This window comes from Onychomys torridus, chromosome 4 (genome assembly GCF_903995425.1).
Source record: "Onychomys torridus chromosome 4, mOncTor1.1, whole genome shotgun sequence".
Classification (NCBI taxonomy): Eukaryota; Metazoa; Chordata; class Mammalia; order Rodentia; family Cricetidae; genus Onychomys; species Onychomys torridus.
In genome coordinates this window covers 90,231,027-90,247,517 of record NC_050446.1, presented here as the reverse complement: position 1 = coordinate 90,247,517, position 16,491 = coordinate 90,231,027, and the positions used below count along the sequence as shown (strand labels likewise).

General features: G+C 41.2%; 1 protein-coding gene across 13 annotated transcripts in view; it reads left to right on the top strand.

The window, feature by feature from the left end:
• Positions 1 to 16,491, top strand: part of Meis2 (Meis homeobox 2) — a 215,010-nt gene that overhangs the window by 6,562 nt on the left and 191,957 nt on the right. For all 13 annotated transcript variants that reach the window (XM_036183628.1, XM_036183626.1, XM_036183632.1 and 10 more), the window contains 4 exons: positions 12 to 62; positions 1,196 to 1,246; positions 2,001 to 2,150; positions 11,818 to 11,932. In XM_036183628.1, the coding sequence (XP_036039521.1) occupies positions 12 to 62; positions 1,196 to 1,246; positions 2,001 to 2,150; positions 11,818 to 11,932 (367 nt within the window). The remainder of the gene's footprint in view (positions 1 to 11; positions 63 to 1,195; positions 1,247 to 2,000; positions 2,151 to 11,817; positions 11,933 to 16,491) is intronic.

Below are 16,491 nucleotides of genomic sequence, written 5' to 3'. Positions count from 1 at the left end.
GCTTCCTATAGGTTCGCGCTGAAAAACCTCTTTTTTCCTCAAACCCAGAGCTGGATAATTTGGTAAGACTCTCTGTTTCTTGCTTGTCCCCAGCCTCGGACACATCCCTAGCCCAGAGTTGCACTCATTTGCCCCTAGAGCTCCAGGGAGTTGCAGTAGAGCCCTCTTAGCGAAGCACAAGGGAAGGGGCCCATTTAGAGCTCCTGAGGGGTAGTAGGGCGAGCCAGGGGCAGTATGGACCTCAGGGGATGAGAAGCCCACCGAGGCAGAGGCGGGCGCCGCGGCGCCGAGCCGGCGCGTGGGGATGCTTCCCAGGTCTCGGCCTCGGGAGTAAGCAGAGAGAAGGGAGCTATTTCCTCTGTGTGCCGGGGAAGTCGGCCGAGCCCCAGGCTGCTGCCCCGAAGGAAGCAACTGCGAGGGCGGCTGAGGGCGGGCTAGGAAAGGGTTGGGGGTGAGGGGCTATCCCGCGCAGGCCACTTTTAGGTGCGATTCTTTTGCTAATTTGCAGGATTTCAATATTAAAAGTACTTAAATCCTCTTTCAAAGGCCCTGCCTCGGCATTCATCTAGAGTATTTCCTTCTTCTGAGAGGAGGCTTGCTCAGGGCTTGCTGTTTTAAAAAGCCTTTCTATCTAAAGAAATGCCCCCCCTTTTTCTCCTCTCCTCTCCTCTCCTCTCCTCTCCTCTCCTCTCCTCTCCTCTCCTCTCCTCTCCTCTCCTCTCCTCTCCTCTCCTCTCCTCTCCTCTTCTCCTTTCTTCTCTCTTATTTTCTTGTTTTATACTATTATCTCTTCCCCTCCCCCTCCTCCTCCTCCAATTTGACCTGAGGTGGAGGGTAGGAGGAGCAGAAAAAAGAAGGCAGAAGTCGGGTAGAATAAGACCTGGTGAGAGAAAAGCAGCCCTTACCAACAGCGCACTGTGAGGGCTAGGGGAAAGAAATTACTACTAAGGCCACCCCTTCTACTGGCTCCCACCCCTGTGGCCAATGAGGCAGAGATGATCAGTAATCATTTGGTTTTCCTATTTCTTGATGTGTGGGTTTTGCCCGGCCACCTGCTGGTTTCTTCTTCCTCTGTCCAATTCCCTCAACACACCCCTCTTACACACACACACACACACACACACACACACACACACACACACCAGATTTTCAAGTCCCAGAACCCTAACTCCATCCTCTGAAATTTCCCTTTCAGATGATACAAGCAATACAAGTACTAAGGTTTCATCTTCTGGAGTTAGAAAAGGTAAGCAGGAAGCAACAGTCCCCATTTTGATGGCCCCCACATTCTTTCAACCAGATGACTGGGGATGTTACAAAACTCTGGGATGAAGGATTACTCATCTGGAGATGTTGGTCACGGCCCTATTTCCCTCCTTTATAGACTTCTCAAGCCAGGCGCTCGGAGGAGATGGGAATCAGGGTAGCCCTGCCTTGTGAAGCCCCCCAGCCCCAGGCATTCAGGATTATTTGAAGTACAGCAGAGCCGTTTGTGTTGCTGCACACAATGTCTACTTGTGTCTCTGTTAGCTCAGCTTACCCGAGGCCCAGAGTCCCCACTCGGTGCAATTAGAGGGAACAGTCCTTTTGGGGGTGTCTCTGCACTGACACATAGATCAACCATTTCCCCAGGAAACATACACAGCACAAACATCACAAATGTCCCCAGTTCTAGCGTTTAAATGTTTCTGAGTTATTATCAAATCATATTTTCTTCTATGCTCTCCCAATCTGAACCCAGCAACTTCCAGTGCAGTTTCTGTCTTTATTGTAACTTGTTGCTCAGGGAGGGGAGTCTCTGAAGAATAATATCGATTGCCGCAATTGCTCTATTGTTTCCTTGCCTTCAGCTCTTACACCCCTTAATTAGAGTTAGTTTGGAAGACATTACATTTGTTGCTCTTTACAAATGTAACCCTGCAACCTGGTGTTCTTCCCCTCTAAAAATGAAACCTATAAAGACAACATGAGCTGAGCCTCCGCCATGACCCTCCTCCTAGGTCCACGAACTGTGTGATAACTTCTGCCACCGGTACATTAGCTGTTTGAAGGGGAAAATGCCCATTGACCTCGTGATTGACGAGAGAGATGGAAGCTCCAAGTCAGATCATGAAGAGCTTTCAGGCTCCTCCACAAATCTCGCCGACCACGTAAGTGTGCAGAGCCGGTGGAGTTCTCTGAAGGCCACTGGGCAAAGCATTTTTCTAAAACCTTGTGGTATTGAGTTCATTTGTTCTGTTTTTTTTAATGGTTTGGTTGCTTTTGGAGTTTGCTCTCCCTGTCTCACGACCAGTGTCATGGCCTTCATTTTCATTTCCTCTTTCTTGAACCCTGTCCTTATTTATGGTGAGAGTCAAAGCACTAAGGAGTTGCTAGAACGATTTGTGCTCTTAGTGTGTAAAGTTTCCTGGACCTGGTGACTTGGGTGTTAGCAAAAATCTCTTTTTGATATGATGGTCTCTGTCTTTTCTGTTTTCTTTCTGTATGTAATCAAGGGATCAGAGATAGCAAGAGACAAGACAGTTAGCTGGAAGGAAAGCTGTGTGCGCCTGGCCAGGGGAGGGGGGAGTGGGAGCCAGAAGAGAACTGGGAAATGGGGGCCTATTGCTCTCCCAGAGAAGACAATCCTGAGAATTCCTAGCAATTTTGCACCACATTAACAATAAAAGGAGTGAATGAACACATTACAATTCTCAGGACTTTTTTCTCATAGAAACTTATTGTCAGAATATGGACTTATTGCCAAGTGCCTGAAGCATCTCTATAATAAAAGACAGCAACCTTGATGAACCAATTTTTAACACTGTATTACGGAAAGCTGAAGGGAATTAAGACTGAGTGACCATAGGTTAGTGGTTGCACTTCAGCACTCTAACAGTTGGTGACTGAGGCTGAAGAGTATAGTAGATGCCCATGGATGTCAAGCCAGGAAAGGAGATTTCTATTCTCTCTGTTTTTAATCCTATTTTGGAGCTGATAGACGAATATGAGGGGGGAAGAAAGAGCATATGTAGTGATACTCAAAATCTGAAGAAGCAGCAAGAGAGGAATTGCAGCTGGCAAGGTTGGTAGGGAAGGCAAGAGTGGTGTGGTTAAAAAGTAGGTGTGAATAGCAGTGTATTTGGGGGACTCAAGCCAGGAGGTGGGGAACAGAGTGTCTATACATTCCTTTGAACTCACAACGTAAATGATACAGGCCATAGTCTGGATCACTTCATGGGTGGAATATTAACTTAACACCCCATAGGAGCTCAACAGGCCTTGAGGTTTGAAGGCAGTTTGTACTCCCCACCCCTAAAGTCCTGAGTATGAAGAGGAGTGGATTGAGCTACCTGAGGAATAATAGCTTTTCTGTGAGTTCTCATCTCCCTCTATCAAAAGTTTTGAAAAGAAGCAGTCATTGATTTTAAAGATTAACCTTTGCCCTACGCGAGACAGCAGCCTAAAAGTCGAAAATAATGAAAGAAGGCATAGCGCAGAATGTCCAGTTCTGATGGAGAAGAGATGGTGTGCTGCTAAGAGCTCCTGAACTTGCCTTTATCTTTATCTGTTTCAAGGGGATGGGGGAAAGTGGTCTGGGGTCTGTACCTTGCATGCGTTAAGTGAAATCAAAAAGGTGCAGCAGCTGTTGGAAGTTTCTTTGCTTCTCTGTGTCTACAGTGTGTGTTCTTGTGGTCCAAGAGGAGTGCTCGCTTCATAAATATTGATTTACTTTTGTTCTTTACTTATTTTCATCACTTTCTGTTTCTGCGTTCATATGTATTTGTATTATGGGGATGGGAACAGAGGAGGATGTGTCTACGCCGCTTGGAGCAGGAGAGGTCTCTAGGTCCTTCTACATCAAAAGCTTTTTTGGCTTGTGCTATTTTGTGGGGTTGTGACTACTTGGTTTTCTACAACAGTTTCTTGACAATGGTCTTTCTAGTGGATGCATGGAGTTAGGGGTTGATGATGTTTATGTAGTAGAAATAAGATAAACTAGGCATTGTAGATAGAGCATTGGCTGATATACAATGCCAATTTGTGAAGCTATCGTAATATTTAAATACAGACTCAAGAAGGAGGTGGTGCCTAAGAGAATAGTGCTTGAATAATTTAATAATCATCATCTTTGGATAAAAGAGTCAACTGTAGCATTTGTTGCTACCCTTTCAAGCCCCCAATCAAGTAAATATGACAACTGATTTATTTTGAATCCGTGAGGGCTTGCCACCTCATTGGGCGTCATAATTTAAAGCCTTTTATTTCCTAGAGATCTGAACTACAGCATTTTTTCTTTAGCCCCCTGCTATTTGTTTTGAAATGGAGCCATAATTTGTTCCACCAGCATACTGAGTGGGGAATGGAGAGGTCTGCCCCATGCTTGTGCTCCATGCAGGACGAGAGAGAAAACCTTGAAGGCTCTGCAGCATTTTAGGTACCAGAGGCACATCGACTGCATTTGTGCCTAGGCCATCCCCTCCTACCCGACAAAGGGCCTCCTTCTAAAGGTTTCTCACCCGTTCCTACAAACTTGTCATCCCTCAACCCCTCAGTCAAAAGAGAGGGAAAAGACCACAGAATCCCTACCTGAAAGTGATGTAAGGGGACATTTTCAGCATATAAATGTGTCCAATTTGAGTCATCAGGTTTATTTTTTTTCATTTGCTTTGATATGCATATTTAATGCCTTGCCCCAGGCTGGATCTCATTTGCTGCACGCTGATGCAGGGTGATGATCAGCCACTTCAGAAGGACCCAGACAGCGTGGTGTTTTCTCTGTTTTCTCTGTTGGCCCACTATTCTGATCTACTGAGCTACTTCGAGGTTTTATTTGCACATGAAATGCCGTGAGCAGTTCAACTTATTGGCTATGAATAATGACAGCTAAAAAAGAAGTGTAGTTTCATTTATTGTGTGCCAAGGTTTCTCTTGTGGAGGTGACAGTTTGTGACAGCTGTTTGACACCCCAAAAACACATACACCTCTATCCTTATTAAGTGGTATCAAGCTACACTGCGCGTGTGTGCATGTGTGTGTGTGTGTGTGTGTGTGTGTGTGTGTGTGTGTGAGAAGAGGCAGCAGGCAGAGAGAAAGAGTGCAAGAAAAAAATGGAAGACTAACTTTGTAGTTCTGTGCGCTGAAAAGCATCAAGGGCAGGATATTGAGCTCCAATATAGTTTTCCATTTTATTAACACGCTTGAAAACATAGGTGAATAAAAGTTGTTGAGTGAATAGATATCTTCAAAGCTAATATTCTCAGCAGACTTTTAGGAATGACTTTTACGGACTATTACCGGGTATTGTGCTAATTTCGTATTCTACAATGTCACATAAGTATTCTGATACGACATAGATGCATTACAAGGAGACCCATAGTGGTCTTGCGTCCCATTCTTTACATCCAGTGAGGATACTGGATTTGTTCATTTATTATTAACAAATACTATGTGCATGATGATAATGGGAAGTTTGGAACCAAAGAGAAAATAAAATGTGCAACTTTGGTTGTTATACTGTGTTAAGTCAATTCATGAGGGATGTTAATTTTTTAATATTAGGATGTGTTTTTATCTCCTACTCTTGCTATAGCATAAGGATAATTGTTGGAGGTAGCAAATGGCTATGATAGTATTCTTCAGAATACTGTTGAGGGAAAAATAGATGATAATCAAAGGCAACTCAACTGTGTTTTCCAGCTGCAGCTAATGCTAAGCTTCCCAGATATTCAAATTTATCATGTTTAAAACAAACATGTCAAGAAAGCATTTATTTTAAGTTTCAGCTTGGAAACTGTTGTAAAATAATTATGTTTTTCCTAGACTGTTGAAGTACTAAAAAATTGGTAATATCCAAATTTTCTATTTTATATAATGTGAGATCAACTTTTTAGATATAGTACAGACAAGTATGTATTATCATAATATTTATGTATAAAGATATCATATATCTTTGTATCAGGTTTGCATGACCAAAACATACTTGTTTGAAATATATTCTCCTGGTTACACTTGTTTGTAGTGCATATGGGTATGTAGTTATATCACTCCTATTTACAATGCCAAACAGCTCTATTTTATTTTCTTTGAAAGGATTAAGTAAAGAAAATATAGTTATGTGAATTAATATGAATTGGCAGGTACCTTAAAATTGGCTGACTCTGATAACATCATAAGTAAATGACATTTTATTTTCATTTCTGGGCTGAAGTTTAAATGAACATATGCTGCTATTGTTTTTGCATTTCTGAATATGTCAAGTCTATTTATGACGATTCAGTTTGTTGTTGTTGTTGTTGTTGTTGTTTTTTAATGGGTTAGGTCAGAGGAAAGAATTACCAGGATCTTGCTCTTGATAAAAAATGGTCAAGCGCTGGAAGATAAATTCCATTATTACTTAAGCAATTACAAGTGAGGACAGATTGAGGAGAGGTTTGGGTTTGAGTGCTTGGTCTGTTGACGATGAAGGAAGAATGAGGAGATTTGATATTATCATCAATAACGGGTGATTTCTTTTGTCTGTTAGTTTCTGACACTGAAGTGTGATATCAGGTGTTAGACTATGCTTTTCTCAAAGTCTATGGGACCCGTTGTTGGAAAGTTTTACTTTGGAACTCAGTGTCCCTTCTTAAGGACCTAATGGAGGACATGGCTTTCTGTTGTTTGTTGCTGCTGAAGTTTCTGCTTGTTGGAAGTGTTGCTGTTTATTTCTCATCAAGAATATCTACATCCTTTAAGTTATTTAGGTAATGCAGTTGGCGTATGTCTTCAGTGTCACTGTGGAACCTAAGTACACTCGGCAGTCACATAGACCTCACAGTGCTCCAGGATAACTTGGTGTTATTGGACATCATTGTCTTGACTGTTTACATACTGAGTGGTCTATGGGATATCCCAGCGCCTTTCAAAATTATAGAAAGCATTTTATAACACTCATTGCCGTAACAAATGTGTTTCTGTCTTCTTCGAGAGCCCACCACTCAATGGAACGATCGTTTGCAAAGGATGTTGCCCTTGCGTGAGATGCGCCTCTGTGTTCGTTCCCAAAGACTGATGCAGTGGTGCAAATGATGAGGCAAAATCTCCAGCTCTCTTTATGTTGTTAAAGACTCTGGCTTGCTAGCCTGGCCAAGGTGCTGCACACTTTCAATCCCAACACTTGGGACGCAGAGGCAGGCGATCTCTGTGAGTTCGAGGCCAGTCTGGTCTACAGCTCGAGTTCCAGGATAGGCTCCAAAGCTACAGAGAAACCCTGTCTCAGAAAAACAAACAACAAACAAACAAACAAACAAAAAAGGACTCTGGCTTCTAAAAGCACACACTGTTGTCCTGAGTTCTTGGTCAACATCATAATCAAAAAGTTGAAATTCCAACATTTATCCCAGCCATGCCATGAACATTTTTAACTTGTGGACTTGAATGCCCTGGGATAAGAGTGCTCACATCTTTTTAAAAACACTTCTGTCTACACTGTTAACTAGAACTGAAAAGGCCTTAAAGCCACAGGACATAAGTAACTTCATATTAACTAGAAGTATTGACACAAATAGATATCTACCTATTGTTGTTTAAATGTGTCAAGTCAGATATGTCTCCTCAGCTAATGAACATGTCTTGGAATGTGTTTTCTGTTACTGTGTAGCTATGAATGCCTATCTTAAGTTACGTTACTGTGCTTTCAAGCTTCCTATGCACTTTTTGGCTTTATGTTATTTAGTTATACGGGTTCTAGAAAAAAATCTGTTGGTTATTTTTAAAGTACTTTTCAAAATAGACGTTAAGTAGACATGACCTTGGGAATTATCTTGTGTGACTTCAGAATTTTAAAGAGATAAAGGACATCAGTCCAAAAGAACAGTCAGGGAAAGCCTTCACTCCCAGTCACATGACCTGTTAGAGGTGGCCCCAAGAGTTGATTCTCTCCTTCTGTCTTCTTCTCTGTCCCACTTGCAGGGAATAACTTTTCATATGGAGTCTAAAAAATGAGTTCAGATTATTTTTGTCAAATCTTAAATGCAATAGTGGCTCGCTCCTGTTTCCTCCTTCAAGCCTAAGATGTTTTACTTTTACAGTTTTGTTTAGAAACTCATGCACATTTTACCCCAGTGATCCGAAGAATGAACTGTGCTCTATGGGGAATACTTTGAGATGAGAAACACGACATTGGCCAGGTCTTATTAAGCACTACCCTATAGGCAGGACCCTCACACAAGTGCCATTCTGGTTTGAAGGGTAATTGCAGCCTATCCTCAGCCTCCACAAAAGCAGTGCGTAGAGGATTTGCTTCTTGTGCCCAGAGACTCCTGTCCTCTCTGTTCTCTTTTCTAGATTTAGCAAAATTCAATGATGGTGCTAAATCAATTTTTTTTTTAACTTTCAAGGGAGAAAACACTGGCAGAATTGTGTTTTCTAGGGAAAGCCCTGTGCAAATGAGAAGCCACGGAGAGCAGCCGAGCGCTCTCCTGTGGCCCCACGACTACAAGCTTTGCCCATATTGTCTCTTGCTTTTATATTAATTACAACTTGCATTATCAGCTGCGAGTCTGTAGCCCAGCAAATAGAAAAAACTGCCCCTGGAGACGGAGCTTCCTGTATCTATTTCCCATCTCCTATTGTGCACTACTCGGTATTCACTGCTTTTCTCCTGGTAACACTGCTCTTTAACGCAATTATATAGAGAACAAGGGGAGTGCCATCTTTGACTCCCAATTATTAAAGCCAGTGGGAATAGAAACATGCTCCCTCCTTGCCCTGGGGTGTCTTCATGGTACTTTTGGCTGGAGGACAGGACATGTATTATGGAATGTGTATACTCGAGTTCTCGTCTACACTGATGCATGCAGAAATCAATTCTCTCTTATTTTTCTACATACGTCATGTGTTTTTACATGCTTTTGTATATTAGGACTCACTCAGCTTCTGCTTATAATTTGGCAGAGGGCCATGTGGTTATTCTTGAAGGATGCAAACTTGGAAACTATCTGGAGGGGGGAGGAAACTGTGATACGCACAAATATTTCAGTCTAAGAAAAACCCAGTATTATGGGTAATGCTTTATGTTGTCTATGTATGTTGTGGGTTTTTTTTTTTTTTAAAAATTATGACCACAGAGAAGTTTTTGTTTATATTGCTTACATTGCCCATGTTTGTTTTTTTATATATGATCACATCACTATGTGTAGCTTTATATAGACATCTTAGGGTGAGTCGCTACCCCAGAATGCCCAGAGGGATCTGTTTGTCCATCCTTCTTCAGATTAGATGACTAGCATGCTTCAGTCCCTCCACTGAACATAGCACAAGAGACACCAAGGAAATGTGACACTTTCTCAAGAGAGTATGCTTTTGAGAGGTGAAGAGGAGAAAAGGGAAGAGATAGGGGAATGGTAGATAAGATAACTTGAGAAAATTTGGTGACCACTCTGAAAGTCAATGACCTACCTTGGTTGGGGGAACCCATTGTCCTAGTAACATTGACAAATGTGGCTTTAGAAAACACCTTCTCCAGAAAGCCACTGTAAGAAAGATACTAAATTGTGAATTAATGAGGCTTGACTTTAAAGTCCAGCCCAGGCCTGGCTGATAAGAACACAGTCGTAGTGTTTTTCAGCTCCAGGAATTGCTTGTGCAAGAACCCCTCCCATCATGCCAGTGCTTGAACAGAAAGGCCTGTCCCAGCTCCATCCGAACGATTATATAATAGTGTTGGATGACATTTGCCTTAAAACATAGTTGAGGTGTTAGTGGTTAATTATTGTAATTTTCATGAGGGGTAAGGAGCTTTTATAGCAGCCAGCTTAATAAAAAGCCTGTAGTGCATAAAATTAACATCACCGGCTGTGTACACTGGAAAGTTTAGTTAGGGGAAAGTGTCCTGCGGACCACGCTGTTGCAGAATAAGCACATGCCACGCTTCTCTCTCTTACACCTGCTTCTGTAATCCTTCTAGCTTTTTATTTGATCACCAGCCAGTAAATATCTGACATGAAGAGACTGCAAAGCAACAGACAACTTGGTCTAATATATATAGTCTATTCACTTTCACTTCCTAATCAATCTTGTTTTCCTTCCTTCCTTCCTCCCTCCCTCCCTCCCTCCCTTCCTCCCTCCCTCCCTCCCTCCTTCCATGCTGTCTTCTCTCCCTTTCTTTCCTTCTCTCTTTTTTGATACAGGATCTCACTGTGTAGTCGAGATTGGACTCAAACTCATGGCAATCCTTCTGCCTGAGCCCCCCCTGCCCAGTGTTGGGATTATAGGCATGTACTACCATGCCCAGCTAATTCCTTAATCCTCTTTTTCCATCACATCTATATTGTAGAGATTGGAACCTGAACTATATTTATAGTCATGATTTCTACTCAAGGTCTTGACTTTTAGTAGATGGCTTGCTTGGTGATATGGCCAGTGGCACTATTTGACATCGACACTCTTGATCACAGAGATCTGGATCATGTTATCATTTGCCAGAATTCAAAATATTAATTTACAATCTGTTTATAGAAGATCTACCGGGGGCGGGGGATATCTATTGCTGTTGTTCTAAAGAAGAATGTTTCCTTCATTTATCTTATTTTGGTTTCTGGTTGTGTTTTAGTAGCATTGTATGTACATTACAGACTGAGTCTTGAGGAAAATGACAGACTGACTTTTTTCCTAATAAACTCTGTGTCCTGGTATCATGGCAAGATTCCTTTCATGTAGCCAAGTGGTTTGTAGGTGGCCTATGCTTGTTCTGAATTATTGTTTACCAATTCCAGTAAAAAGTGCCACTGCACTCTGAGGAATTGCTATATCTTTAAAATTTTTGTCCAGCACACTCTATTCTAACCCCTAAAGAATACACTTGCCTGTAGGTCCACAGGTTTAGTCAAAGTCATAGCACATAGGTGACAAGTGTACAGCTTTGGCCCCAAGGCTGCTGTGTTTCATGTGTGGTTCCTGCTCTCTCTGTCTGCCAGAGGAAATTCCATCTCTTGCCTGCCTTCATGTGGTGCTGATAAAGTCCTTCCTGTACATTAGAATTCCTGTTTCCCTTTAAGCTACAGCAGTGGTATTGGGAATGATCAGGAAAGAGGAGGGGAAACAGGAGACGAATATATTAGCAAAGCAGCTGAATCTGGTGCCTCCTGATTTGCCTTGCAGTCCTTTGGATTCTTCCAGAAGCCCCTGTTCAGTCACTTAAAGCGAAAGTCTCAACTTTCTTGCAAAGTGGCAAGCAGCCCACGTTGGTTTCACTTTAAAAACTATCGTTTGTGCAAATTAGAGCAGGGTTTGGTGGTTCATGAGATATTGATGCCATGATTACTACTGCTTCTGATGTTTATACAATCTACCTGTTGATAACATTCAGAGAGTTCAGACAGACCATTTTTGGGCATTGCATTTGAAAGGTGTTAGGGACATCCCACCACACATTGTTGGTCCTGTGCTCTTCTGAAGAGAACATTGGGTTTTGTGGAGACTCGAGTTCTGATGGATTTTGTGTCTGAGAACACGAGGAAAACGTGTCCTGATTATAATAAAAAAACAAAAACCAAAAAGCAAAAACCAAGAAAGACATTTTAAGGCAGTTTTCCCTTACTTCTGAAGTTAACTTTACTATGGCATAAGTCTACATATACTAGGATGTACACACTTAGAAGAGATATGCCAGTTTTACCAAATGTATATACTGATGTAACAGAAAAAGATGGCATAGAATAGCATGCCTGTGGTCACTTCTGAAAATACTAATATGTACACATTTTTTTTCTCCCTCTGTGCCTGTCTGTCTTCATGGTTCCTCATTTATGGCTCAAATGGTAACTGTGGGAAAATTCCTTGGCATCCTGACATCAGAACCCTTCATCCTGGCGAGACCATGATGATGCAACCTCAACTCACTCAGCAGGCACCCCGGGACCCTCCAGTGGGGGCCATGCTTCCCAGAGTGGAGACAACAGCAGTGAGCAAGGTAAAAAGTTAAGAATTTTCCTTGTGCAAAAGTAGGCATGACCCAAATAACTTCCACGTTTCACATTATCAGTCCATGTAAACAGGAGAGAGGTAGTTAAAGATGTAGGGAATTTACCAGCTGCTTGGTAGGAAGATGGGGTTCCTCCTGTTACTTTATTTAAAGACTCAGAATGAGCTATCTAATCTTTAAGTCCACATTACAATAATAATTGATTGGCTCTGCCATTTCTCTTACAAATGTGGTTATCTACACTACTTCGGTGTATATCAGAAAGACAGACCTACCTAACTGCTCTAATCCAGTAGTGGGAATTATACCACAAACAGTATATTTGCTGGTAATATGTACTATAGAAGTTCTTTATCATTAAAGCAACCATGCCTCTAAAGCATGTAAGATGCAAAAATTTGTTCTTATTAACTCCAGAAATACCTGTCAGGGTGGGTGTGGGGTGGAGAGATTTATACAGACACTTATTTGGGGAAGATGGATTTTGAAATTCTTTTAATATTGCTTGTCCCTGCTTCTATGCAGCTGACATAGTGACTTTTGTCCCAATTTTAAAAAAAGATAGAATTTCAGAAGGTGAGGAGAAGTAATGCAGATGTCAAAGAAGCCTTCTGCACTTTGGAATGAACTTTACCATTTACAACAGAGAGCAGTCATATAATGGTAGGGATGACACTTATGTGGATAAAATGATCATTTAAAGGAAGATGCATTATTGAATGTGGTCCAGGAATGTATATAGATTTTACTTTTTAATATTTTACATTAGATGGTGTCTGATCTCTTAGGTCTATTTTATCTCTATTATGATTCTGTTTACGGCCACGATATTTAAGCATTAGACAGGCTTCCAAGTCAAATACTACAGCTTGAGCAGTTATTCTACAGGCCACTTCAAAGGGAATTGTGGGTGTCCTGGGAGTATCTACCCTCCTCCATGTTTCTGGCCAGGGATTTTGGACTCCTGAATTTCCAAGTGAGTCTAGAAAACTGGCCTTTGTAGGATGTCTTTTACTTGTAAGTTTAGAATCTGTCTTTTTAAACAAGTTGTGACTCACAGATGATGCACTATCAAATGGCAAACTATAGAAGAATTTGTGAGCTATATGTGTATTGGTTTGAGGGCATCAGTTGAACTGTTTTTAAAATAAACTTCATTATAAGATATTTTGAAGGTATCATGTATGTAGATTCAATAGTGGATCTGGAATACAGAGGTTGAGCTGTGGTTCCAAGTGACCCTGGGTCAAATGCAGAAAGCCTTCAGTCCCTCCCCACTGCCCCAAGTTAGGGCAACACAAAGGATAAAATATCTATTAATAAAAACAAAACACCCTCAATATTGCAGGGATTGGGGGTGGTGGTGGGGAGAAGCAGACTTAATGGCCTAATGAGGCTATCTTCCAGAAACTTCTCCTGTGTGAGGCTCCCTCTGACCTTTCACTTGGCTCAGGAGCCCAGCGCTTCATTTTTCACATTCTTGCAATTACGTTAACGCTTCAAGCATTTCTGCCTCCATGTCAGCTGGCGACACCAGGCATAACTCAGCACTGTGAGTTTTTCTCTTCTCTGTAGATTCATTAACAGGTCACCAAGGTCCCAACTGAAATTTAAAACTCACTGGTTCTGTTGGGTTAGTTGAGTTATGGCGAGAGGGATAACAAGAAGGGTCAGAGAGAGAGAGGAGGTCGGAGAGGAAAAGATATAGGCTTTGGAGCAGGGGCTAGCTACCACAGCAGACAGAGCAGGAAGTTTTATCACATTCGTTAGTCAGTTTTGTTTTATTAAGGGTTTTTGGTCAAGAAAGAGAAGACAAGTAAGACATCCTCTGGGGAGAGACAAAACACTGGACTCCCCCCTTGCTGTGGGTAGCCGCACCCATTTATCCCTTGCTGAAGGATTTGATCCCCCAAACATTTTGTTCCTTTAATCATATCTCTGTGGGATTAAAGAATGGACACGGGGGCTTATGTATGTGAGCACTAGGAAGGCTGTCTCCCCAACCTCCCCCTCGACTCTGGTAAAGTTGGAGAGAAAGTGGGGGGAAAGTGATTGTTTCTGTAAAATGGAGACTGTGCATGCAAAGAGAATTTTTCTACCTGGCTCACTGTGTCACTGGTTAAAATGCATACATTAAGGTGTTCTGGGTGTTTTGTTTTGTTTGTTTCTGACAGCAGACCCTAAAATTTTGAAGGCCAGACTTAAGTATGTTTTGCTCCCATAATCTTTTAAACATGTTTTCAAGATATTTTGATACTTTGTTCCACCAAAATGCTCAGAGTAGATTTCAGTGGGAAAGATTAATTATCTGCTTCAGGGCAAAGTCAGCAGAGGTATTGACTGAAATCACATATGCTTATCATAGGTTAGATCTTAGGGCTGATGTAGAATGGAAAACCTAGGAGGGAAGTTTATGTTCTTCATATTAAATATATCATAATGTTTCATTGGAATCTAAGTTTGCAGTTCACAAGAGACTTCCTTACTTCTTCAGAATTTATTAGCACAACAGGCATATGGAAAACTGTAAAACGATTCAATTTCAAAACAAATTATGATAAACAGAAGAAATAGGGATGAATTGTACTAAATACAATGTTTTCATACACATTTTAAATTAAACTTTAATAGCCATATGCTATAAAACAATACATGCATTTATGTTGCTTTATAATATTTTGTGAATATTTTTACAATAGTGGTTCTTACAAATCTTTACTTTGGAACCTAAAAACACCTCATTTATGAGCCGTTACTGAAAAGAGCTATCATAACACAGATGAAAGGCTATCTTTTCACATAGGTGTTTGCATGATAAACCGAAAGGAGAAAAAAAGATGAAATTTTTAAAGTCATAAGAAATGAACTTGGAAGATTTGAAGTCAACTGTATAAATATGAAGTCGGCTTTTCATTCACCGGGTTCTCTGTTTTCAAAAAGCAGCCAAAGGGAGCACGTTTGTCTTGTTAGTTGCATTTGAATGAGGAAGGAAATCTGGTTTTTCAAGGGTAGAATTAGGGTGCAGACTCCAGAGCTCGGGCAGTAACTGCCCGCCTTTGTGCCTGACTTCCTGTCACTAAAATGGGGTTTGATAATAAGGCTCGGGGTCCCTGGTTCTGTACCTGCTGATTCTGAAGATGCCTTGTGTTCCACGTGTGCCTTGCCAGAGTGAAGCCTGAGCGGCAATCTCCTTGTTCCTAGAGCACTCTGAGAGCCTTAGATAAAAGGCAGAGTATATATACAAAGTATTATTATTATTGATGGGTTTGTGTAACTCCCATCAGCGTTAATGGGAGTTACACATGTGAATTGGCAGGAGAATAGACCCCTCAGTGTTTAGAGCACATGAAATTTACATTTTTTCCAGGGCTGTAATTGAGATGTTGACAAATTGGAGAATATTGATGAGCCTTTGTTTTAAGTATTTCGTGCCAAGTTTGTTTTATTTTTCCTGGTTTGAACAATGGTATGGGTTCAGCAGCAGTGAATAAAAAGGGTAGAGTAAAGATAACTTTGTATTTCAATATTTTGATGTGCCAATATGAAATAAATTGTCTTAGGCAAATGGAATATGCTGTTTTAATCATTAGCTATGCATGAAAGAAAAATTGATGTTGACATCTTTGCTGTAAAATCGTTGTAATGGGGCCTTCCTTACAATTCATTTTTGTAAAATTCATTTTGTACATTTTGCAGCAATTGAACAATCCCTGCACTGTGAATAGGCAGGATTCCCAGAAATACCGAGACAGTTGGCCCAGTAACTGCTGAGCTCACAGTGCACACCACACACACACGTTAACCATACTGTTGCCAGACCCAGATTAACCTAAATACATGAACATGCTAGCATCTATATCTGTAATCGTCAAGACCCTGGGCTGTACAAGCCAACAGGGTTCCCCTTGACTCTGCCACCAGACCTATCCATTGATGTCACCATCTATCATCCAGGCAACAAGGCTAGAATCCCACAGCTAGATATTTATTTAGTTATTATACAGTTATTTAGCAACCGTAGTGTTGAAATATACAAAAGTCCCCTTAGAAATGAATGGAAGCCCTTACAGTCAAGCATGCATAAGATATCATGATACTTTTGAGTTTGCACTGTGTTGCAGTTAGGTAATAACATTTAAATAGTCCAGTTATGTGTTTAAAGGAGGAAGGGGGAAATCCACTTACTGAGGGTCCTGAATATTCTCTTCTGGGATTTCTCATTCAGTCTAGGGAAACTCTGTCAATGGAATGTTTTCCTAGTGGCGGCAATCTCTTTAAAATAACCCTAAATACAATATGACAGATGCCATCTGCCATCATCTTTTGCTAGTTGCTTTTAACTTTTATTTTTCCTAGAGTTAAGTTCACCCCAAACTGGTCACTAACTTATGATAAATACAATAGCATCTCTTTCCTCCTGATTGCTACCATATTTTTTTTTTTTCACTCCAACTATAATTGACAGTTGGACATGGCCAGAGAAGAAGCTGTTCTATATAAAATATTCATGTGGCATTTCCTTTCTCCCCCCCAAAAAATTAAAATAA